Genomic DNA, 24,393 nt, shown 5'->3' with positions numbered 1-24,393 from the left:
CACAAAAGACCACAGGACAACGTCTAAAGAACTGCAGGCCTCACTTGCCTCAATTAAGGTCAGTGTTCACGACTCCACCATAAGAAAGAGACTGGGCAAAACGGCCTGCATGGCAGATTTCCAAGATGCAAACCACTGTTAAGCAAAAGAACATTAGGGCTCGTCTCAATTTTGCTAAGAAACATCTCAATGATTGCCAAGACTTTTGGGAAAATACCTTGTGGACTGATGAGACAAAAGTTGAACTTTTGGAAGGCAAATGTCCTGTTACATCTGGCATAAAAGGAACACAGCATTTCAGAAAAAGAACATCATGCCAACAGTAAAATGTGGTGGTGGTAGTGTGATGGTCTGGAGTTGTTTTGCTGCTTCAGGACCTGGAAGGCTTGCTGTGATAGATGGAACCATGAATTCTACTGTCTACCAAAAAATCCTGAAGGAGAATGTCCGGCCATCTGTTCGTCAACTCAAGCTGAAGCGATCTTGGGTGCTGCAACAGGACAATGACCTAAAACACACCAGCAAATCCACCTCTGAATGGCTGAAGAAAAACAAAATGAAGACTTTGGAGTGGCCTAGTCGAAGTCCTGACCTGAATCCAATTGAGATGCTATGGCATGACCTTAAAAAGGCGGTTCATGCTAGAAAACCTTCAAATAAAGCTGAATTACAACAATTCTGCAAAGTTGAGTGGGCCAAAATTCCTCCAGAGAGCTGTAAAAGACTCATTGCAAGTTATCACAAACGCTTGATTGCAGTTATTGCTGCTAAGGGTGGCCCAACCAGTTATTAGGTTCAGGGGGCAATTACTTTTTCACACAGGGCCATGTAGGTTTGGATTTTTTTTCTTCCTAAATAATAAAAACCATCATTTAAAGACTGCATTTTGTGTTTACTTGTGTTATATTTGACTAATGGTTAAATGTGTTTGATGATCAGAAACATTTTGTGTGACAAACATGCAAAAGAATATGAAATCAGGAAATAGTTTTTCACACCACTGTAGTTAAGAAGACTCTCAAGTTAAGATGGTATTTGCCAGTTTGATGCTGGATAATACACAGTCTCACAACTTGGAGAAAAAGATTTATTTTTCAAGTTATGATAGTTTTTATATAAAATCATCTGAATTGAACCAAAACATGTTAATTTTTAAAACAACAAAAATGTAATTACATTAAAATCAAAATAATGTAACTTGAAAATCACATTCATAGCAATAGCCACCTTAATAAAAGGATAAGTGGCTGTGTGTCTATCTGTGTGTCTACCTGGTTAAAAAGCCTCTGTCATTGCAAAAGATGGTGCATCACAAACATTAGTAATAAAATGCATTGCATTTGTCATTAGAACAGGTGGCATATCACAGATGTCAACACTTCATTTACAAATTTCATTCTAAATGGCATATAACGGAGACATATGCATTGCATTTGCCATTACAACAAATGGCACATCACAAATATTAACACTTCTTTTAAAAATCCCATACCAAATATCATCTAAAAGAGACATATGTATTGCACAGCGCACTGCTAACGTTAACACTTAGATCTACGTTGATTACTTAGATTTCAACCAGTAGCACAGCGAGTTGTTACATAGAGGAGCAACCAGAGTGCAAGGATCAGGGTGACCATGAGTCAATATCATATTTAACAATACAGTATAAGTAAAAACAACAAATTCCTAAATTTCTTAATGAATTGTTTATTGTAAGGCAGATGAAGATGAAGTGGCACACAGGTGCCTTGTGCTAAGGATAGGCTTTGGACTCCACAACCCTGAATAGCACTTTATGGGTTTGAGAATGTTATATTTAAAGCAACACATTTAAACATTTTCCAATGTTTATTTTAAAATAATGAACAAAAAACATATAATTAGAAAGTTGCAAGCCCCTTTGACTTGAGGCCATGCAGCTTGACATACCATGGTTAAATGAGTAAACTTAGAGTAGAGCTTACAAATTTCAGAATTGTCAATTGGTCTTTTTGTATGTTTCCAGTTGAAAGAGTTAATTACCTTTTAAGTAATATTGCAATGCCGCTCTAATTAGAAGTCACTTGCCAGTCTTCAGGGGTGAGAAGGCTTTGGCATATAATCACTGCAGATAATGACCCTTTACTAATGTCTTGAGAGATCAAAATTTTATTTCTATTCAGTGGTGTTAAACTTGTAAAAAAATCTTAGTTGCAGTATTAGGCTTCAAATGGGTTATTCGAATGAGAAGTACATATTTTTACAGATTTTTTTTAGGAAAATATAGAATTTATTAAGACACCACAGTTACAGCTTTTTATTCACTTATACACTGTGTGAAAAGGACACTGTATAGCGCCTGACCCGGCACAGACTCACTCAGAGGCACGTGTAAAACACACAAGACTTTTATTTTTCTTCACCTGTGGGGTACGTCTTCCCCGTGAACCCCACAGGCAATACACAGTCCCAAAAGCACTTAACACAAACAACCACCACTCCTCCCAGGCAACCTCGTCCTCTTCCTCCCGATTCTGGCCCTGAGTGGTGGTTGCTGGTCCTTTTTATAGCCCACCCGGAAGTGTTCCAGGTGCTTGACCACCTGGTTCCAATTGCACTTCCAGGTGGGGCTGAAGAGTTGTCCAGCTGGGCTGTGGAATCCATGCAGCACCCCCTGGCGGCCACCCCAGCTCCTATCCGTGCTGTTGAGGACTCCATCTCCCATGGAGCCCTGCAGGAGGTTGAGGCATCACTGCCGGTCAGGGAGGCTGCCACCACGCGTCCCGGGGGAGGTATTGAGTTGCCCATGGTTGCTCCCCGGGAATATATGCAGCAGGGGCATCCTGGCATCAAACCCGGCTGCCCGCCACAACTGGCCTAACTAAATCATGTATGTCTTTTTCTAAAACTGCTGTTATACACAAGAGTAATAACAGTTGATACCAAAGTTCTCTGCTCTCGTCCAAAAACAGCAATGGAAAAATAAAGCTATAGTTGACTGAAAAATATTCTTTCTTTCCAAAAAGGTAAAGATGTTAGAAGACATTAAAAATGAAAAGCACATTACACAGCTAATGTTGAGGGAAATATCTGTGAAAAAAATATTGGAAAGAAAAACTGAATAAGTAAGAAAATATACACACTGTTTTGAAAGATGGAGCATTAAATTTTGTAGTGACCTAATAAAAGTGTTAGGTATTACATTTTGTTAATCATATACTTTTGCATCAGTAGGGCATATTCAAAAATAACACTGAGAACAGAATGTAATGGTTCGTTGGGTACATAAAATACATGTTTGTTAACAGCATTTTACAATATTATGTAGTTGAAAATAAAGTCCATATTAGCTTTCATAGACGACAGAGTCCAACTCAAGTGATATCAAAATGGCATTGTCTGATGTCCTATTGTGAGTCATTGGTGGTAAAGGGCCTACGCCTACATGAAGTTCAAATTTCTTCCCCGCTACATTTTTGAAAGAAGTACCAGACAGAGATTAAAAACCTCAAGGTAAAATTGTTAAGTGAAGATGTTTCGTTATTTTTTCTTGGTATACTTTTTTATCCCCAAGGGGAAATTGTCTTTTCACATGACCTCCGTGGGTCAGAGTGTAGGGTCAGCCATTGTACAATGACTCCGGTTTAGGGCCTTATTCGAGGGCCCAATGGAGTAGGGCAGTAACAGGATTTAAACCAAAGTTTAAAGCCACCACTCATTGTGGCAGTTTGCCTGATAACTTATAGTGACATAGTAATGCTGAATCAGTGCAATCCACAGATAATGAAGCCATGAGAGAGTTTTTGATGTAACAGAATTCTGAGTACCCATTTATTCACTTTATACATATTTTGTCAGCAGGCCACGTCTGGGGAGTACGTTCATTCTTTCATTCATTTCTACATAAGTTAAGGAGCAGGAGAAGTGAGCCACTGAATCAGAGGTTCACAGAAGCACAAGCCCCTGCAATGCTCACAACTGTTCTACCATTTCACTGCTTTGCTGTCAGGAGTGGCTGGTTTATGACTAAAAGCTGAAAATCTATGAAATATACAAGCTGAAGTAACCTCTCCCAAGGAAAATTTGAAACAGTAAACTAATCCGTAAGTGATGCAGCTCAGAATGTTTCTCAGTTTTATTAGTGATGAGGTTGAAAAGTCACTAATGCTTCTCAAAGGGAGTTTTTGAATTTTCAAAAATGTTTGAAGTGAGCTCCAAGCTGCAAGTGAGAATCCAAGTTGTTTCATGCGAGCAGACAGACATACATGATGACGACAGTAGATTCTTTTACATTCATTAAATGTGAACACACCCAATAAAGCATGTCACTAGACAGTAACATTGCTCGTCAGTATGATTCATAAATCTGGAAGCTGTATCACTTTTGCACTTGAGAAAAATAATGCACCAGATGTTATGTCTAATTAAACATACGGTACAGTATATGAATTAATATTTTTTTTTTTAAAGAAATGTTACAAAGACACATAGAAAACTGATGAGTACAACATTTACACCCTGTAGATCAATCATCCCTTACCAATTATATAATATTTAGGGGCATCTGAGTATAACAATGTTGTAATGACCACATCCCTAAATTTAGGAGTAAACAAATAGCTTTAAGTAATAATAAATAAAAATGGACCTTCGTGAGTCACACTATACAATTTTGGCATTGGTAAATTAGAAAGCTGTTCCCCATGAAAATTTTATATAAAAAATTGGCATAAGCAATACATCAAAAATTGTCCTCTAACCCATAGTGTATATGAATATAATATGTGCTTTTAAAGGGTTTCAGGGTCTTATAAAATCATCATTTACGCACATTAGTTTGTCGACCTTTGCTTTGCAGGAATGAGAGATTATCTGGGAATGATTAGAAAAACATAACTCTGGACTGGAGACAAATGATTAATACTGTATTTACTGTATGTACCACGCGCTCTCGTGTAAGACGTGCACCTTAATTTTTACAAAGAAAATCGCGAAAATCGTTTTGCCCCATGTACGACGTGCGTTGTGATTGTATAGGAAGCGTTTAGAGAGAGAGAGCGCGAGTGCACGAGCAAGCGAGCAACAGAGAGAGTCCGTGTGCGCGAGCAAGCAAGCGAGGGAGAACGAGCAAGTGAGAGCGCGAGTGCATGAGCAAGCGAGTGCGAGAGAGAGAGAGAGCGCGAGAGCCCAAGCAGAAGAAGTAAACATTACAGAATTACATTTCCTCGTGTATGACACGCACCTGATTTTCTAATGCAAATCTTCGGGAAAAAATGTGCGCATGGTACACGCGTAAATACGGTAGTTTGCTGAGCCCTAGCTTAATAAAATTATACAAACTCATCACACAAGAACACAAGAACTTACCATATGCTATGTCAGGTATTTAACACTTTTATTACAGAAAACAAATCAAAACAATACATTCTCAAACGGGCTGATGCTCCTGCCCATTCATGTCTTTTCTTCATGATGGCAATATTTTTAGTGTTAGCTCAACTTTTAAAATTCCAGTGACTAAAAATGTAACAACACTGATTAGATCAAACTAAAGTTTGCCTGATATCATCAGTTGAGTTGACAAAACTGATTTTTTTTTCATTGATTCAGTGATTTCATTATACTACTCAATATCTTTTGTATTTTTCTATTATTACCTGTGGTTCTGAGATGATAGGCAAATGTTATACAGAACTCCAGTCTTTGAAAACTTTGGAAGGAGAAAACATATATTTTACCCCAAAACACAGGATTTAATTTAAATTTATTCTGGGCTACAATGTTGTTGGGCTCTTCTCTTCACTCAATTTGAGTTTTTCATCACTGAAAAAATATTAAAACATTAATTTTATTGATTAAACCTTTTTCCATCTGTTTACTTGTGAAACAGAATTTACGATCAATGTTGCCAAGATAATCAGATTATTAGACAAGACCAACAGCAGGATGGTGTAAAGACAAATGGCTAAATGGATAAAGAATGTACTAAAATAGAGGACACATTGCAGGAATTCTGCTCAGACCTTTATACGACTTTGAATAAAAGCAAATTATTACACAATAGTTAAAGAAGTCATTTCTACTTGTGTTTTTCATGCTTTTTGTCTCTTGCTATTAGGAGCATCTGGTATTATGTGCAGATTTGGCAAATCATTTCCTTAAAGAGATGTCATTTTTCACTCTTTTCCCAAGTGAGCACAGACATTACCTGCACCTGCTGCTTTGTTCTGTCTTTCTATTAAGATCTCGATCAGATTCTACAATAAATAACAGCAAATTCAAATATTTAAAGAAGGAGAATATTTCATTACGTAATGGCTCAATTGAAATGCAAATTAATGGGCACTGTGGCATACCTGATGCAGGGCATAATACCACTATTCTAGTCTGTCGAGACAAATAAAAAGATTGGAAATTTTTTCCGTCATGTATTGCTATCTCTTAATAACTCAGTAAAACAATATAAATTTAGGCTCCTATATGGTTTTATATTTTAATAAGTCTCTTTTGGCCCAGGCAAATATCCTATTTAGCACCACTCTATGATTTGGCACTCAGTTAATGGTACCAGAAAATCAAATTGAGTTCAACAGACAGTAAATCAAAGATATAATACTTGTTACAACATATGTCAAATGGATATGGATCTGGAACTAGCTGAAATAATGGACAACCATTAACATATACCAACACCATATTTGTAAACAAGGTACAGACTGACAATGCAAATTAACACATAGAAGGCACAGGTGGTAAATATTCCTTCTACATTTGCCCAGGCCTAAATTTTCTTCACATTTATGGCTATAATTTGTAAAAAGCAGCATCATGTCCCTCCACATTTCAATCTAATTTTATCTTACTCTTGGGATTTTCTTTAGATAAAGTTATAGTGTAATCTTTTGCTGAGCAGCTAATATCTAAACTGCCAGAAGAATATCAGGGTTAAGGACAGCACAACATATCTGTTTTTAACATCAACTGAAAAACTGTTCAAGTTCTAGAACTAAAAAAATATATTCATAGATTTTACAAGCTTTCTCTGACACTATGCATTAGCTTTGGAAATGGTTATATAATCCTCATAACTGAACAGCTTTAACAAACTGCTTTTGTATAAATAATACCATTGAAGTCACATACAGTTCATAAGTGAATCTGACATAAGATTTAAAGGATTCCCAGTGACTATTAGGCCCTTGGAAGCAGAAGTTAAATTGTTTGATGAAAGTACAGCAGGCATATTTGGAATTGTGTTCTCAGAGTCATCCACTTTCTCACTATTATCGTCCCAGTTAATGTGGAACCTTGTAACTCGAGGATTTGAAGCCAGAATGTTTCTCTGGAGCTGAAATTAAAGGACAAATAGGCAAAAATTAATAACATAATACACTATTCTTTAATATAAATTGTGAATAGGTGATATTTTCACTCAAGTCATTGCATAAGGGCAAAACATTTCCTGGTAAACTGTAGTAGATTATTTTCAGTTTTAAGTAATTGTGCTGCATATCTGTGGTACATTTAAAATTTGCCTCAAACATAAATTAACTGTTATCAGACAAGCTGACTGGAATAGAAAAATAAAAAATTTGCTGGAAGAATACAACTGTGCTTTTCATTACAGTTTTCTCCATTCTATTTCTGCTTTACACTGTTTTACACAATTATATTTTAGAATATTTTTGATTTAGAAATTAAATATATTTTTTCTGGGTTACGCTCCCATTACTCTACTATATGAGACCAGAGTCTCATTCATAGCATTCTGTAAATAGCCACAACAAAATCCAACGGGTTTGATTTATGTAACATTTGATAACCAATTGGAGCAGAGCTGGAAGCACAATGCATACAATGCCCACAAATACAAAACGACCCAAACAAATCTACACGAATAAGAAGGAGAACAGAGAAGAGCAATCACAGCCTCAGGAAATGAAGGAAAGTGGGTGTTCTGGTTTGCACAAGCAGAGGAGTTACAGGACTTGTAACTCCGGGCCTAGCACAAGTGTCTATTCAGTGTCTCAGACAGAGTGAAGAAAAAATTAAAAAAGATGCCCAGTGTTGATTAGTTGCCAAAAACGTGTCAACCTTGCAATTCCCTCCCAATGCAGCAGTAAATTTGAAACCGTGTTATGAAATTATGAGAGGGCTGTGTAATTTTTCATTCCTAATAATTCTTAGTTGGGTAATCTGACATCCACACTGCAGTTGCTAAGTGTGACATGCTATCCCATTTGAAATCGTGTGACTGGTTGACAAATTTCAAATAATTCATAATCTTTGCTGCACTGTTCACAAGATTACAAAATGTACAATATAAAAGAATAAGGTTACATCAAATTTTCATACTTGCAAATGCAAATTTGTATATGTATATAAATGTGATATTATCTTATAATCTTTTAATGAAGCATGACAGAAAGAGTCACGCATCATTCTGCATAATATACACATCTAAAGAAAAATAATCATTAAAATATGCATAAAACACAAAAATTTCAAGTTTCTTTTATTTCAACAATGTAGTTGAACCAGTGGTTTGAGGTATACCTGTAGAAACGAGATACTGATAGAAATTTATGAACCAGTAGAAATTGTTCACCACAGAACATCAGGAAATTGCCTTTGTTAGCTGCCACAAAAGAGATGGTACATGGTGGGGGGTGAGCATTCCTGCTGACATTTTGATTAGATAAGATTAGATCAGGGTGGAACATGTCGTTCCTGGAGGGCTGCAGTAGCTGCAGATTTTTGTTCCAACCTAGCTTCTTTTTTTATTTTATTGATTTTATTAAAGTCAAATAACATTCCATACAAATAACCCAAGTTTTACCAAAAAAAAAAAGGTTAGAAACAAATCAACCCCCACCCCTGAGAAAGAGAGCTAGGCCAGCAGTGTAAAACTTTTATACTAGTAAAAATAAGTAAATAGATAAATTAATACATGAATAAAGATAAATGGAGAAAAAGAGGGGAGAGAACCTGCTTCCTCAATTTAAATGCTTATTCTAAAACATTATTGATTAGATCCTGCCAGGTTTTGAAAAAGTTTTGTAAAGATCCTCTAAGTGCGAATTAGATTTTTTCCAGTTTCTGAATGAGAAGTCAATTATTGCTGATGAAGCACTTACTGCTCAAGTGATATTCTGATGCTTTATTTTAATGATCTCGCTTATTAAGGTTCCCTTCCCTTAATTGCTTATTTCAGTCTTAAGCATCTGCATTCAGTGTTTTTAATGGCTCCTTATTAACAATAAGACGCAAATGGCAAATGAACCAGCAGTTCTCCATCGACCTTGTTTCCATTTACACCTGTGTGAATTCATCATACACTATTTGGTTTAATAAAACACTTAAGAGAAAAATGGGACAGATTGGAAATGATCCATTTTAGGTTTCAAATCATTTGGATGATGTCCTTGGAAGGCAAAAAATCTATGAAATCAGAACCTAAAATTGCAGAATAACAAGCCACAAAATAAAACTAGGCCTGTGATTGACAATGCATTGGTTTCTAATTAAGCAGAAACTTGGGTTGGAATGAAAACCTGCAGCCACTACAGCCCTCCAGAACTGACATTAGTCACCCATGGATTAGATTATACTTTATTTGTCCCCAAAGGGAAATTAAAATTTAACAGAAGCTCCCAATAAAAATAAGCATAAAAAAAACAAACAACCTTCCTTTCCAAACACACATAAAAACTTCTGGCTTAGATAACAGAGATCTGTTGCTGTCAATAACAGGCTTGTAGGTGTTAGTAGGATGAGGGCAGACCTGCTCAAATTGTACCACAGGTTTATATTTAACATTATCAATATTTGGATAGAGCGGTGTCAGCTTGTAGTGTCGACAAATGAAACATGTCTAATAGACACTTGATTCCTTGTTTGAAGTCACCAGAATTCAGAATGATTCATTATTAACGCAGTGGCGTAAAGTGAAACATTTCTGTCACTGAATCCTGGGCAGTGACATTGACAAAATCAGTTCGCATTTCAAAGCTTTAATCACACATTTTATTTCAATTGTAACTGTGCTCCATTTTTCACTATTGAACATTTGTAAAAATCTCTAGTCCCCCTCCAGCTTTTCCAAACAGTCTGATGAAACTTCTCCACGTCTCACAATGCACAACCAAATAGAACTGTTTACGATGACATCTTCAGAATTTGAAGAGAACACCCGTCTCTCCTCCCAATCAACCCCACCGCCTCTCTTTCACTCTCCAAAGTTATTTTAGATTTGATAATTTTTCCTCACACCCCATGATCGCTGAAGAAGCAAATATGAAGCCAATAAATATCTGTTCCACTTCAAACAGTGATAATAATAAAGTAGCTCTGGATTAAACATTAAACAAAACAGGCACATGAAAAAGTAGTAGGAGAAAGTTTTAAGTAGTAATAAAGTCATAAATAGGCAACAGTAAACATTTTTTACAGCTTTTGATCCATGTATGCTGGAAATGCTGTATATCTTGAAAGGTAGAAAACAAAAGAATGGTAGACAGTTTGTTTCATACAAATAGTGAAGTTTCTTCATTAGAATATCTGTTTAAAGAAATGTCCACCAACATCGACTTCTAAAGTGAAAAGATTTTGAAAATCAGTATTGTCACACTTGTGAGTGACTTCTTTAGTAGGCTGTATTGTAGAACTTGTTTTGATAACCTCTGCTGTGGCAGTATTCAGTCAATGGACATCTTCTTTGGTTTGTCTTTATATGATTTTTCTTCATGTTCATAAAGACGTTTTGAAAGAAAATATTAAAGTCTAGTTAGGCTTGCTTGTTTTTGTTCAAAATGGAACCAAAAGAATTGGGAAGAATAGCTCTTTGACTATTTATTTATATTGTCAAACTTTTTTTTCTTACTGTTTAGTCTGTACAGCACATATCTTTAAAGAGTCTGTGTTTTTTAATGGAATGTGTGATATATGTTTATTTATTGTTTTGTTCTTACTTATTTTCTTTGCTCAATACAGACATTTTGAATATAAATTAATCATATTAGCTGACTCAATTAATTCTTTTTAAAAACAACTTAAAACTCATTAGTTCATGTAAGATTTTAGTTTACTCTGACATTCTGACATTTTCTTTCAGTTTACCCCTGTCCATGTACTCAGGATGATTTGCGTTTGTATCTCGAAGTATGGCAGATGCGTGACTGAGAAGTGATGTCAGATGACTGACACATTACTGATGATTTCCAAATCATTCTAAAATAGGCATAGTTGGCAAAGCCCAGTAAATATCAGCATTTAATGGATAATAAAAGCTCAATCTCATTTGATGTTATGTAAAAGGGTGCTCAGCTGATAAGAGGCTGGCGTGGCCAAGGGTGCCAACAAGGCAGCTCAGGACAGAAAAGTCTCACAAGAAACCTCACAGACAGAGTTAGAGAGACAAACACTAATAGGGCGAGAGCAACTCAGCATGCTGCTGTGTGAAAACAGAGACTGTAAAGGGAGTAGGACTTTTTCATATGTGATACACCAAAGCAGGAGACACTGCTTTTGAACAGTGCTCTGGGATTACTTAAAATGTTCCCCCAGAAGGCTAGAAGGATAGAGATCCAGTAAATACTAAGAGTACCTTAGAGACCTAAAGAGGAAAAGAGATCATGGAGAGTTGGCAGGAAGCCACAAGACTTCATGGAAAATGGCTGGTAAAGCTGGAGCCACGTTGCACATTTAAGGGTGAAGTTCTGAAGTCACTCATCCATCTGCGAAGGGGTAGCAGACTGACTTAATGCAATGAGTGGGTAGTAGTTGTGTAAACCAAGCCTCAGGGATGCAGAAACATCAAACAAGCTAGGGGCAACTCTAGCTTAGCATGTCTGTGGGAAAACAGTTTAAAGAAACCTAATGTCTGACAGACACAAACAAGAGAATGAGAAAGAACAAAGGACAGAGAGAAAGAGATTAAAAGACAGAATAAAGTGCTTTTGTGTGCTGCTCAAGGTGGGAGAAGCAGTTAGGTCGTCCTACCAGACACAGGGGTGTAACAACTTGTGTTAGGGAGACCCAAAGCAGCAGCAAGGGATTGTTTTCTCTGTTTCCTTTGTATTATGTGTATTTTTTCTGTTGACGCATCTTGTGTACATCATTTATATAATAAATACATATTTATTTAATACTCCTGGGCTTTTGGGAGTTATTATAGATATAGAGAGGTGACACATGGGGACCTTCTTCTGTGGCAATAACAAAATGTACTGTACATGAAAGAGCAATGTGCAACTGGACTAAAATTACCTGCTCAAATTGATGTACTCTGCGAATGAACTCTTGAATACTCCATGTGTCTTCCACGTGGTCTATAATTTCAAAACTCTTTCACAATAAAAATTATAACAAATGATCATTGATTATAGCCAAGCAATGCCCTTTTCACCCATCCATTCATCCTTGCATTGTCCACCGCTTATCCGAGGTCGGGTTGCGGGGGCAGCAGCCTAAGCAGGGAAGCCCAGACCTCCCTCTCCCCGGCCACCTCCTCCAGCTCCTCTGGGGGGACCCCGAGGCGTTCCCAGGCCAGCCGGGATATATAATCCCTCCAGCGTGTCCTGGGTCTGCCCCGTGGCCTTCTCCCAGTGGGACATGCCTGGAACACCCCTCCAGGGAGTATCCTGACCAGATGTCCGAACCAACTCAACTGACTCCTCTCAATGAGGAGGAGTAGAGACTCTACTCTGAGTCTCTCCTGGATAACTGAACTCCGCACCCTATCTCTAAGGGAAAGTCCAGCCACCCTGAGGAGAAAACTCATTTCGGCCACTTGTATCCGCGACCTTGCTCTTTTGGTCACTACCCAAAGCTCATGGCCATAGGTGACGGTAGGAACGTAGATCGACTGGTAAATCAACAGCCTCGCCTTTTGGCTCAGCTCTCTCTTCACCACGACGGACCATTGCAGAGTCTGCATTACTGCGGTTGCCGCACCAATCTGTCTGTCAACCTCCTCCTCCATTCTTCCATCACTCGTGAACAAGACCTCGAGATACTTCTTCCCTCCTTCACTTGAGGCAGTAATGTGTTCCCAACCCGGAGAGAGCATTCCATCCTTTTCCTGCAGAGAACCATGGCCTCGGATTTAGAGGTGCTGACTTTCATCCCTGCCGCTTCATACTCGGCTGCGAACCGCTCCAGTGAGAGCTGGAGGTCATTGTCTGATGAAGCCAACAGAACCACGTCATCTGCAAATAGCAGAGACGAGATTCTGAGGTCACCGAACCAGACCCGCTCCGCTCCTTGGCTGCGCCTAGAAATTGCCCTTTTCACCCAAGTTTATAATTCATGTACAATTAACATATAATGGACTGCAGTTCCTAAAGTCATCATTGAAACATGGCTCACTTGCGACTTCTAAAAGACAGAAATTCAGGCCTTTTTTAATTTAGTCACTTGGTCAACTTGCAGTCGTACTCCTCACTTAGCATACTTGGTCAAGTTTAAGTATGAGCAAATGCAGATGATGGGATTTAACAAAGTTTTTTGGAGCTAAATGGTGTTTAGAGGCTTATGGATGATGTAGTTTTTATTCTTACATTGTGTGTCTTCATACAAGAAGACATTACAGTGACATTTATAAGATAAAAACTTTTGCATTCTGCAGTTTTAAGCATTTTTTCTCCTTATCAATAGTTCTAAATACTGGCAGCAGCACACCCTTTTCTGATGTTTTTACACAATCAACTTCACAGTAATAGACAAGGCACTGTCTGTATGTGAGTATCTGTCTAACGGCAAACGGTGTGTTTTTTTTACTTATCTAATTGAGAACAGATTTGCTTTATTAAAAAATGGTTCTGGTTATCTTCAATGTTTTTTACTGTTTACATCTCCTTCCAAGGTATTTAAAGCAGATTCCAAATGCTGAAATAAATCAGTAAGTACAAAGCGCAAAAAATTAAAACTGAATCAAATGGTTATCTACAGAAGTCATTTTAATTACTTTAGGCTTTAACTAGACACATGGAGTATCCAAAATAAAGTGCGTCTTTTGCCTAATAAGGAATGGAGTACACATAAGTCATACTGTGTAAAAGCCTAAAGCCCCACATGTTAATTAACTTCTTGCTTTTGCCAGTACTTGGCTATGCCCCAACTTAACTTTGGCACTTATGGTTAACTCCAGTGTGACAGAGGAAGAAGGTGGAATCTTTGTCAAAGATACAAATAAAAGTCAAAATTAAAAAATTAACCAATCAATCAGTCAATCAATCAATACACTGAAAAACAAAAACTGCAGGCATAAATGTATGACAAAGTAATAAACAAAGGCAGTTTTAAGATTTGGAAGCTTGGAAAAAAGTTTAGCAAGAACAGGACAGTGAAAATAATATTAGGACAAAGTAACATGTTTGTCCACAAAGTGCTACCTTAGAGGTTGGTTTGTTGGTACAGGAACTTTTGGCTGCTTCTGTTTATTTAGGCAGGGGTTGTGGGTTATTTACACTTTCTGCCTCTGACAATAATAGTATATCTGTACTGTATCAACGTCTCTGTGGTCAGGACATCAAAGCAACACTTTTGTATACAGCTTTAAATCCCTTTCATATAGCATAGTTCCTACTGACAATCTAAAAGTGCACATTCATCATAATAGTGATAAAATACAATTGACTGATTTCATGGCTAAGTTTTCCAAATACAATATATAAGGTATATTTAACAAATAATTGTAAAAGTTACCTTTGCAAAATCAGGCTTTACTGGGGGGTTTTCCCTTAGTTCAGGTTCTGTGTATTCATTGTTGACGTAGTAGCCCACGCGGATGAACTCCTGGCCACGGTAAGTGCAAGTGATTAAAACAACAGTAACGCCCACTGCATCTGCGTCTGGAATAAGTCCTGGGTTGGGAGCGTCAGCCTGAAATGGGTAAATCAATTAATTAATGTTGGCTAAAGAAGCAGGATTTCAAAAAATATGAATTGTATGTATTTATATGGTGGGTTCAGTGCTGATGTGTGTCTTTTGTAGCCTGCTATCTAAAACTGCACACAGTACTCCAAGGAAGGCCTCACCAGTGTGTTATGTAACATAAGAATGACCGTCTTTGACTTGTAATGTACACATTCTGTTATACAACCTAATATCCTGTTAGCCACTTTTATGGCTTCTGTACACTGAAAGTGGACAGTTAAGAGTCCACTACGGCTCCTACGTTCTTCTCATAAGGTATACTTTTAAGTCATCTACAATAGTAAAGCAAGGAATGCTCTATCATTCTAACAATTTAAACCCGTCTGAAGAATCACTACTTGAGTTTAGCACACTCTTATCAAAGGTTCCGATCAGTTTGTTCACATGGCATTCATTTGTCATTTGTTTAAAAACAATATATTATGAACAGTTAATGCTGTCCGGTAGCTTGGCTTTTCCAGCAGAAAAGCATCTGCTGCTTCACTCTGTGGGTGCCTTTGATTAGATCACACTTGACACCTTCCATATTTTAAATGGCAAATGAAACCTAGGAATGTATTTTCTCCATGAATGCTATTAACTGGAGTTTTTATTTTCCTCTCCTACATTTTTGACGGGCTAAGTCTCAATTTTAATGTTAACTAGAATTTATATTAGCATGATGGTTTTATTTAACTCATTAAAGTTACTTCTCTTCTACTGTTTATTTAACTTGATGTGGGTGTTTATGCAAGTTAAAGCTGTAAGGTTATTTATTTTATTGTTGCCCCATTTGTTTTAAGTCCTGGCTAGTACTTTAAAATTTGTGCAAGAATATAATGAGTGGCACTGAATTAAATATTCCTGGAAAACATTGCCTTAAGAAACCATACATACTCCTGTTTGGTTTGTAATTTAGATAAATACTAACTCAGAAACTGTTGAAGCTCTTAAGTAACGTTTTTCATTTGTCCTATGACTAAGTTATCACATGCACAATGAAGCAAAAGCTTGTCAAAAAGAAGAGATAAACTAAGGCTCTCTGTCCTTACATAATGGATGTCTAGAATTAATTTAAAGGAAAGAAATGGGCCTTGCTAGAAAAATCAACCCTGCCTGATATAACATACACAATTTGGTACATGAGGGATGAAGCTGACTAGAATATTAGCTAATGATCTACTAGGCACAGGCAATAACAGGACAACAAGCAATGTTATGCATTAACATTACATAATGTTTCTCCAATCTCACCCCCCACCAATCCATTTCAAAGTCCTACTGTACAAATTTCAATACCCTCCTCAGACCTTTAGTAACAACAAGCCTGAATCTCAGTTATTTGTAGAAACCAGACAATTTGCTCCAGTAGAAGTTAGTTTTCATCCACAGTTTTTTAATTTATTTAATAGATTAACAATTAGGGACTGCTGGCTAAAAACAGTGAGATCAACTTACACATGTGCCCAATATACTCATTGTGACATACTTTGTCCATTCTAATGCAGTTCAGTGAAGGACTTTAAAACACTGGCATAAACTAAATTTATTGTGCTTTCATTAGCCACCTTATTTTTAATTTCTCTGTCAGCTTGGATGTTAGGCATTTGGTAGTCTTTACAACCAAAATAATAACACACACAAGGCCTAATTTATGAAGCCAGTTCTATAAATTAGTCACTTTTCATGCTTCAGTGCAGCTGCTGTAACATTGTTTATAAAGGTAATTGTATTTTAAATTAATTTTATCATTTATCACAAAAATAGGTCTAACAACAGCTCTGAAAAGGAGATGCATTTAGTTTTGTGCTCATGTCTTAGTATTCTAAGTGGGTCTGATAACCCAGACTGTTCAGACATGAACCTTTGAACAAAACAGCAATAAATTAACCAAATCCATCAAACATGTGATAATGAGATCAATCTGAGTAGAATTATACTGTACAGTCTGGAGATTGTATAACCACATCCATGAGATAGATAGAGACTTTTGACAACCTACATCTATATAAAGCAGCCTTCTGGATCTTTTCATTTAAAAATTCTTATGTTTATTCGTTTAAATGAGTCAACTTATCAAGTGTTGCTCTAGTTCCATTCAAAACCAATGTGTTTCTTTATGGCCCAAAGTTCTATTGTTGTGCTTCTGTACAGTGCTTATGTACAGTACATACAGGGTATGTTTTATTTAGTTTTTATGAACTTTACATGTAAATCTGGTCTGTTCACATATATACTCAGCAAAAAAAGAAACGTCCCTTTTTCAGGACTGTGTATTTCAACAATAATGTTTTAAAAATCCAAATAACTTTACAGATCTTCATTGTAAAGGGTTTAAACAATGTTTTCCATGCATGTTCAATTAACCATAATCAATTAATTAACATGCACCTGTGGAATGGTCGTTAAGACCTTAACAGCTTACAGAAAGTAGGCATTTAAGGTCACAGTTCTAAAAACGCAGGACACTAAAGAGACTTGTCTACCGACTGTGAAAAGCACCCAAAGAAAGATGCCCAGGGTCCCTGCTCATCTGCGTGAACGTGCATTAGGCATGCTGCAGGGAGGCATGAGGACTGCTGATGTGGCTAGGGCAATAAATTGCCATATCCACACTGTGAGACGCCTAAGACAGCACTACAGGGAGACACGAAGGACAGCTGATCATCCTCGCAGTGGAATACCACGTGTAACAACACCTGCACAGGATCGGTACATCCGTATATCACACCTGCGTGACAGGTACAGGATGGCCACAACAACTGCCCGAGTCACACCAGGAATACACAATCCCTCCATCAGTGCTCAGACTGTCCGCAATAGGCTGAGAGAGGCTGGACTGAGGGCTTGTAGGCCTGTTGTAAGGCAGGTACTTACCAGACATCACCAGCAACAATGCCGCCTATGGGCACAAACCCACCTTCGCTGGACCAGACAGGAGTGGCAAAAAGTGCTCTTCACTGATGAGTCACGGTTTTGTCTCACCAGGGGTGATGGACGGATTCGTGTTTATTGTCGAAGGAATTGAGCACGTCTGGGACCTGTTGGATCGCAGGGTGAGGGCTAGGGCCATTCCCCCCAGAAATGTCCAGGAACTTGCAGGTGCCTTGGTGGAAGAGTGGGGTAACATCTCACAGCAAGAACTGACAAATCTGGTCCAGTCCATGAGGAGGAGATGCACTGCAGTACTTCAAGCAGCTGGTGGCCACACCAGATACTGACTGGTACTTTTGATTTTGAGCCTCCCTTCATTCAGGGACACATTGTGAAACATTTTTAGTTTATGTCTTATGGTGTTGACTCTTTTAGTGTTCATACAAATATTTACACATTAAGTTTACTGAAAGTAGAAACAGTTGAAAGTCAGAGGACGTTTCTTTTTTTGCTGAGTATATAAACCACCTAAACATGTATATTTTTATTTATATATATGACCACTTTTTATATGTTATATAAATTGTGCGTTTCAGATGATCTTTTCATTTGTAGCGTGATTTTCTATGGTATTTACACAACACCATGCTGCTTGATAAAGGAATTTGGCCTGTCCCTAAATGCATCAGATATTTGGTTGCAGCCATATCCTTGGAGTACCCTAATCTAGAAGACAGGGATAGTGACTCTTCTTCTTTTCTTTGGGAAAAGCTTTGGAAGCCACAACTATATTGTGAAATCCAGACCTTAGTTAAATTATAAGTAATAACTCTTGCCATATGGATTTTCAGCCTTCTTTTATTGTGATGGATTCTATTTATGACATGTTTTGGTTTGATGTATTAGGTTTTTTTCTATTTGGAGGATGTTTACCATTCTTTATGAATTAATCATTTATTTTGGGCTTGTGTTAGTGATGTGGTTTATCAATTATTGTTCAGGGGTCGTACTATTTAATGGTATTATTACTTTACAATAATTGTTTGTCCCTACATAGTATAATCTACTCCTACTTTTGTCACATGAAATGTGATAAATCTTGCACTATACATTGTTTATGTGTTAGATGTATGGCGTCATACTGATTTTGATGACTTTTTATTCGTCATCTGACGTTTTCTGAAAAATTTCCTGAACTTGACTTAGTTGTAGTTTTTGGCTTTCTGTACAGCAGATTATATATACCTGATAATATGTAAAAAGAAGAAAATGCAGTGAAACTCTAGATAGACATGAACAGAACATGGGATCCATCCACAGCAAAAATTCTGACTGGCAACAGAACTAACCACTGAACCACTCAGGCCTTAACATACTATTATTCCATAATATTATAATTCATTGTTTGTCCTTGAAAAATGCCTATAAATAAAGTAGTTTGTTCTAGAAATAACAGGATAACTAGTAATTAAACAACTGTGTCCACAAGCCAAAACAACTGCTGTACCACCACCTAACCAACTACTAAGGATACAAACAATCATTCTGAGTTCAATATCCTCAGTTTATCAATATTGTTATAACATTAACTGCAGAACAGAAATATACTGACACAACCTATAGTAGGGAGTACAATATGTTAATAAGCAGAAGCAAAATGAACCATTCAGTAGTAAAAAAAAAAGATGTCAAAAGCATTATGTTCTTTGTAGAACAAAGTCTTCAGCAATTTCTTGTGAGTGTAATTTATTTATTTGAAAATAATGATCCTCTTTTTAACAATCCACTCACTTGAAACAAGCCAAATATCTCCTTGACAGCCTACATACTTTAGAGATGACTTCTTTGGCTTTGTGTTCAAGCTTCAGCTTTGCATTTAGAGCTCAAAGTAAACAGAAACTCAGAAAAAGCCATGGGTGTATTTTAAAATGCTGGGTAAAAGTTACAAGTAGGCTGAACTCTAACCTGTTCACAATCCACTCTAGCTATATAAAGATCTGAGTTTCAAGAAACATTCCTATATATTATTGTCTTATTCTACTACTTCTGTAAGATTATATTTATTTAATTTTTTAGCATTTCCTTATTCCTCATGTCCATTAGATATATAAAGGCTACAGCAGACATATTTTTGATTCACTTGCATAATAACTAGATAAGCCAGAGTTACAAGTCTGTGCAGAAGTTAATAGGTTTACATTTAAAAGCCTAAAAATCAGTAAAAGTTTACATTATAGTATTACAAACATAAAACAAATCCCTCATTGCAAAGAAAAAAAATTTATATGATTCAATTAACTCATCCAAACAAATCCCAAAAGCGAAAAAACCCAAAGAGACCAAACACTTTAATAACCTGCATTGTAATATTATAATGTTCTGTTTTGCTTTACATTTTATCATCAGTGTTTTTACTTTGTTGCGCATCGTGCATCTGTAAATCATAAAGATCTTATGATTTGTGAGGTGTTGCTTTAAGGACATGTGACAAATTCAACTTTCAAATGAACTGGACACTTGAAAATATGCCCTTTCACTAAAACAGGGTTTCTTATGACTACAAAATGATGTAATCAACACAAAAGTGGAGCTGGGCCCACTTTGCACTCCCTCTTTCTACCTGTAATGTGCATAAGAAACACAGACAAATTCTTTAATGGTTGCTCAGGTATATTAAATAGAAGTTAAGGAAGCAACCCAATATTTTATAAAGATTTCATAAACAGACAGTGAAAATAACTAAAAAGTGAAACAAGTTAAATAAATAAAAAGCAATGCTTTAACGAGTCAATCTTATACTATACAATTAGCATCTGGGACATCAATTTCTTCTGGCAATTTCATTTTTGATTATATATTGTTAATACTTTAAGATATGAACACATTACAAACAGTTTTCATTCAGTTTTTTTTCTCCAGCTTTTTATTTTTTTTTTCCTCCTAGAGGTCAGAAGACATAATGCTCTCTATGCATCACTGTTTTCTCTAAAGAGAGGTACTATGAGTGTTTCTATGCTTTAGAAATTAGCTAACTGAATATACTAAATGTTGAAGTGTAACTATCTTTTTAAATACATCCTTCCCATTATCATTATTTATTTAGCGGAAACTGTCACTTAAAGCAGCTTACAACAATCTGCAAAATTAGCTTGACTTGGTTAACAATACAGAAACAAATTTTAAAGAAAAGAATAAGAACCAGGAAAAGGAATAATGCAATAATCCCAAAAAACTGTGTGTATGTTTGGTATACTGTGTTAATCCTTTAAGGGAAATTCTCTTTTTCACATACCCCAACTTACTCAGAGTACAGAGTCAGCTATTTGTACAGAACCCCTGGAACAATTGCAGGCTAAGGGCCTTGCTGAAGGGCCCAACAGAGTAGCAATCCTTCTGTCACTGCTGGGATTCAAACCAGCAATCTTTGAGTTACCAGCCCAGATCCTTTAGCCACAGAGCCACCACTCCATCTGCTGTAATATATTTTGAGGATTCTTCTACCTCTGGCTGCTGAAAGGTTGTGCATAGCAAATACATGTCCAGGCTCAAAGTTTGCAGCAGACATGTGCAGACTACAAAAGTAACCCGATTAAGTCTTTGTCTAGCCACATGATTGAGTTATTCATGAAGAAGTCTACCTCAAGTAGACTCAAGCTAATCAAGTTTCTCAGAGGCCAATAACCTGATTCCTCTGATCAGAATAAGGGTTTACATGGCATGTTAGAAATCAGGTTTCTGTCAATAACTGAGTTAATGAAGTGCATGTAAACATACTTTTTGTCTAGTTGGTATCCAATTAAAATGCAAACTGTGTGTGAAACTGTAGGCTGAAAAATAAGTAAAATGTGCATGGCCAAAATTGAAAAGGCTCTCTAAAAGATGATTTCTCAAGGTAAAATAGGAAAATTACAAATATGGCCATTATTTTGCATTGTCTTCAATGAGAAATGGAAGGCAACTTTTTATTTCGATGATGCATGCTAAACAATTGTAGCATAATATTAGGGCTGGGAAATAGGGACTGAAATTGATACTGTGATTTTGTCCCAAAATGTGATATTTGATACTTCTCAAAATATTCTCAAACATATTAAAGATTAAAGATCATTACCATACAGACATGAACATACATGTTTTCTATATAGAGTCCAAAACCTGGTAAGTTTTGTCACAGTGATATAATGAAATATTGCACTCAACACCTTGCCTGCCTTGCTGTCATCTGTGACTGGCAGCCAGTAAACATCATTCGCTTTCTCTCTCTCTTTGCTTGACTGTTTTATATAAGGAAAGACAAACACCTGATTAATTAATCACAAATCATAACATGTGTACAGTATATATGTATATTATACATTATTTTATGATTTACATAATTTGTAATGGTTCCAAAGTATGTATTTGCATATACATAATTTTTGCCTTTGAATAAGATTTTTTAAAAACATATCGGCATTATATTTGAATAGAGAAATACAATCTGGCAACCCTAACTGACATTGTCATGCATTAAATACCACCAGTTCTACAATTACTGATACATTCCATGATCATGAAGAATTCATAGTAATACATAACCTTTGGTATTGTTTATTCTCTCTTTGAAATCTACACACACATATACTTTTCTAAGATCTGCCTACCTGCTTTATATAGTACTGTTGTGATGATGCTGCCACTATTTGAGTAGTCAGTGAGCCAGGAAAAGAAGATGTAGTTAATAAAGTGACTACTCAGTGTATGCTTAATTTGGGTCTAATTTTACACACTTATTTATTTAATGCCTGGCCACATTGTTCTGCACACAGTTTTGGTATAACATATATCACTATGCCCTGCGGTGGGCTGGCGCCCTGCCCAGGGTTTGTTTCCTGCCTTGCATCCTGTGCTGGCTGGGACTGGCTCCAGCAGACCCCCGTGACCCTGTAGTTAGGATATAGCGGGTTGGATAATGGATGAATGGATATATCACTACTGAGTTGGACAGGCACCACTACCAGGACTTATTTCCTGCTTTGTGTCCTTTGCAACTGGAACAGACAGAGTTTTCTCAATGTTACAGGACAAAACAAGTAACAGTAAAGTGTAAAAATAAAAATGCAAGCTGCACATCAAAAAATTGACTCTTAAACTGGAAGTAGCAGCCTCTTTTGCATTAAGTAAAATTGATTTGAGAGGCATCAAGAAAAGGCAAAAAGTCAAAATTTGCGAAACTGGAACAGAATGAAAACCTGCTCAATAAAATCTAAAATACATCTGGCAAGCAATTGGAAAAAAAATATGCATGGTGTAAAATTCAGGTACTTTGAGGAACTTACTGTTTCCAAAGTTGGGACATATTCAGTTTTCTAGTGATTTCATCATTTCATTACTACGTATTTTGTAATAGTAAGCCAAAAGCAAAAAAACATTGATAATAAAATGTAGTCAAATGTGTTAGTAGCTACATAATATCCATGTTTTTAACAGCACTTCACAATATCATGTAGTTGAAAACAGAGCCCAAATAAGCTTGTGAAATAACTTTTAGGGGCAGTAGATTCCGTCTAAGTCATGAACAAATCGCATGTCCTATTGTTAACTGTAGAGGATCTATTGGTAATTGTACTTTAAATTTCTTAAACGTAAGATTTTTCAAAGAAGTACCCTATAGAGATTTGAAGTACTAGGTAAAATTGCAGTCTGCATCTGACCTTAATGGATAGCAGGTCATAGTAGTGGTTTGTCTATGAAAATCTAGTGTCAGAGAAATGTTGAGTCAGTATATAATCTGCAGATAATGCAGCTGTGAGGTTTTCTGTGCAATGGAAATCCTGAGTATATATTTATTCACTTAATGCATAATGTATCTCCGAGCCAGTTCCCTCTTTCATTCATTTATCTATAATTAATGTTGCATGCATCATTTACTTATACGATCATGCACATCACGTAATCTGCTCACTACGATTTCAAGGAGCAGGAGAAGTGAACTGCTGTGATGGTGGTTTGTGCAAACCACAGGAGCTGCTTCAACAGACATCATATCAAGCAGAAGCCAATTCTGCAGTTGTTCCACTGTTTTTCTTTTAGGAGGGGTTATCAAATGTGCAAAAGACAAAAATATACAAATTGCACAATTAAGTCAACCTCTCTAAAGGAAAACTTGAAACAGTATACTAATGTACAAGTGAAGGTGCACAGAATATCTCTCTATTGTAAGGTAGACAACTTTGCAAATTTGCCAATGCTTTTCGATGGGAGGTTTTAAAGTTTCAAAACTTTCAGTTTCAACACATTTGAATTAAAACTGAACTTCACTGACAAATTTCTTTGAAGAATAAGTGTGCCAGATTGCAACAAAATCAGTCCACTGGTTGTTTGATGCAGGCAGACAGACAGACAGACAAACATGATAACCACTGTAGGTACTTTTCACAATTTTATGTGAACACACCAAAAGAACACATAATTTAACGGGACACAATAGATGTAAATTTACTGAATTTGCTTAGACAAATACATGGCTGCTAGGAGTCTATCTTGGCAAGTTCATACAGAAAGCAAGAACCCACCTAAGACTGGAATGCAGTCGATCATAATTCACAGTCATAAACACAATCAACTTAGTTCACACTGGAA

General features: G+C 36.6%; 1 protein-coding gene across 1 annotated transcript in view; it reads right to left on the bottom strand.

Annotated features, from left to right (window-relative positions):
• Nucleotides 1-5,356: 5,356 nt before the first annotated feature.
• LOC120514852 (histone chaperone ASF1A-like) overlaps nt 5,357-24,393 on the bottom strand; it is a 49,511-nt gene continuing 30,474 nt past the window's right edge. The window contains exons 3-4 of the mRNA XM_039735459.1: nt 14,689-14,865; nt 5,357-7,330 (exon numbers count right to left, since the gene is read on the bottom strand). Coding sequence (XP_039591393.1) covers nt 7,118-7,330; nt 14,689-14,865 — 390 coding nt within the window. The 3' untranslated portion in view covers nt 5,357-7,117. The remainder of the gene's footprint in view (nt 7,331-14,688; nt 14,866-24,393) is intronic.

Source organism: Polypterus senegalus, chromosome 14 (genome assembly GCF_016835505.1).
Source record: "Polypterus senegalus isolate Bchr_013 chromosome 14, ASM1683550v1, whole genome shotgun sequence".
NCBI classification, from domain to species: domain Eukaryota; kingdom Metazoa; phylum Chordata; class Cladistia; order Polypteriformes; family Polypteridae; genus Polypterus; species Polypterus senegalus.
Note: the sequence above shows the minus strand (reverse complement) of the source record. Positions and strands in the feature narration are given on the sequence as shown.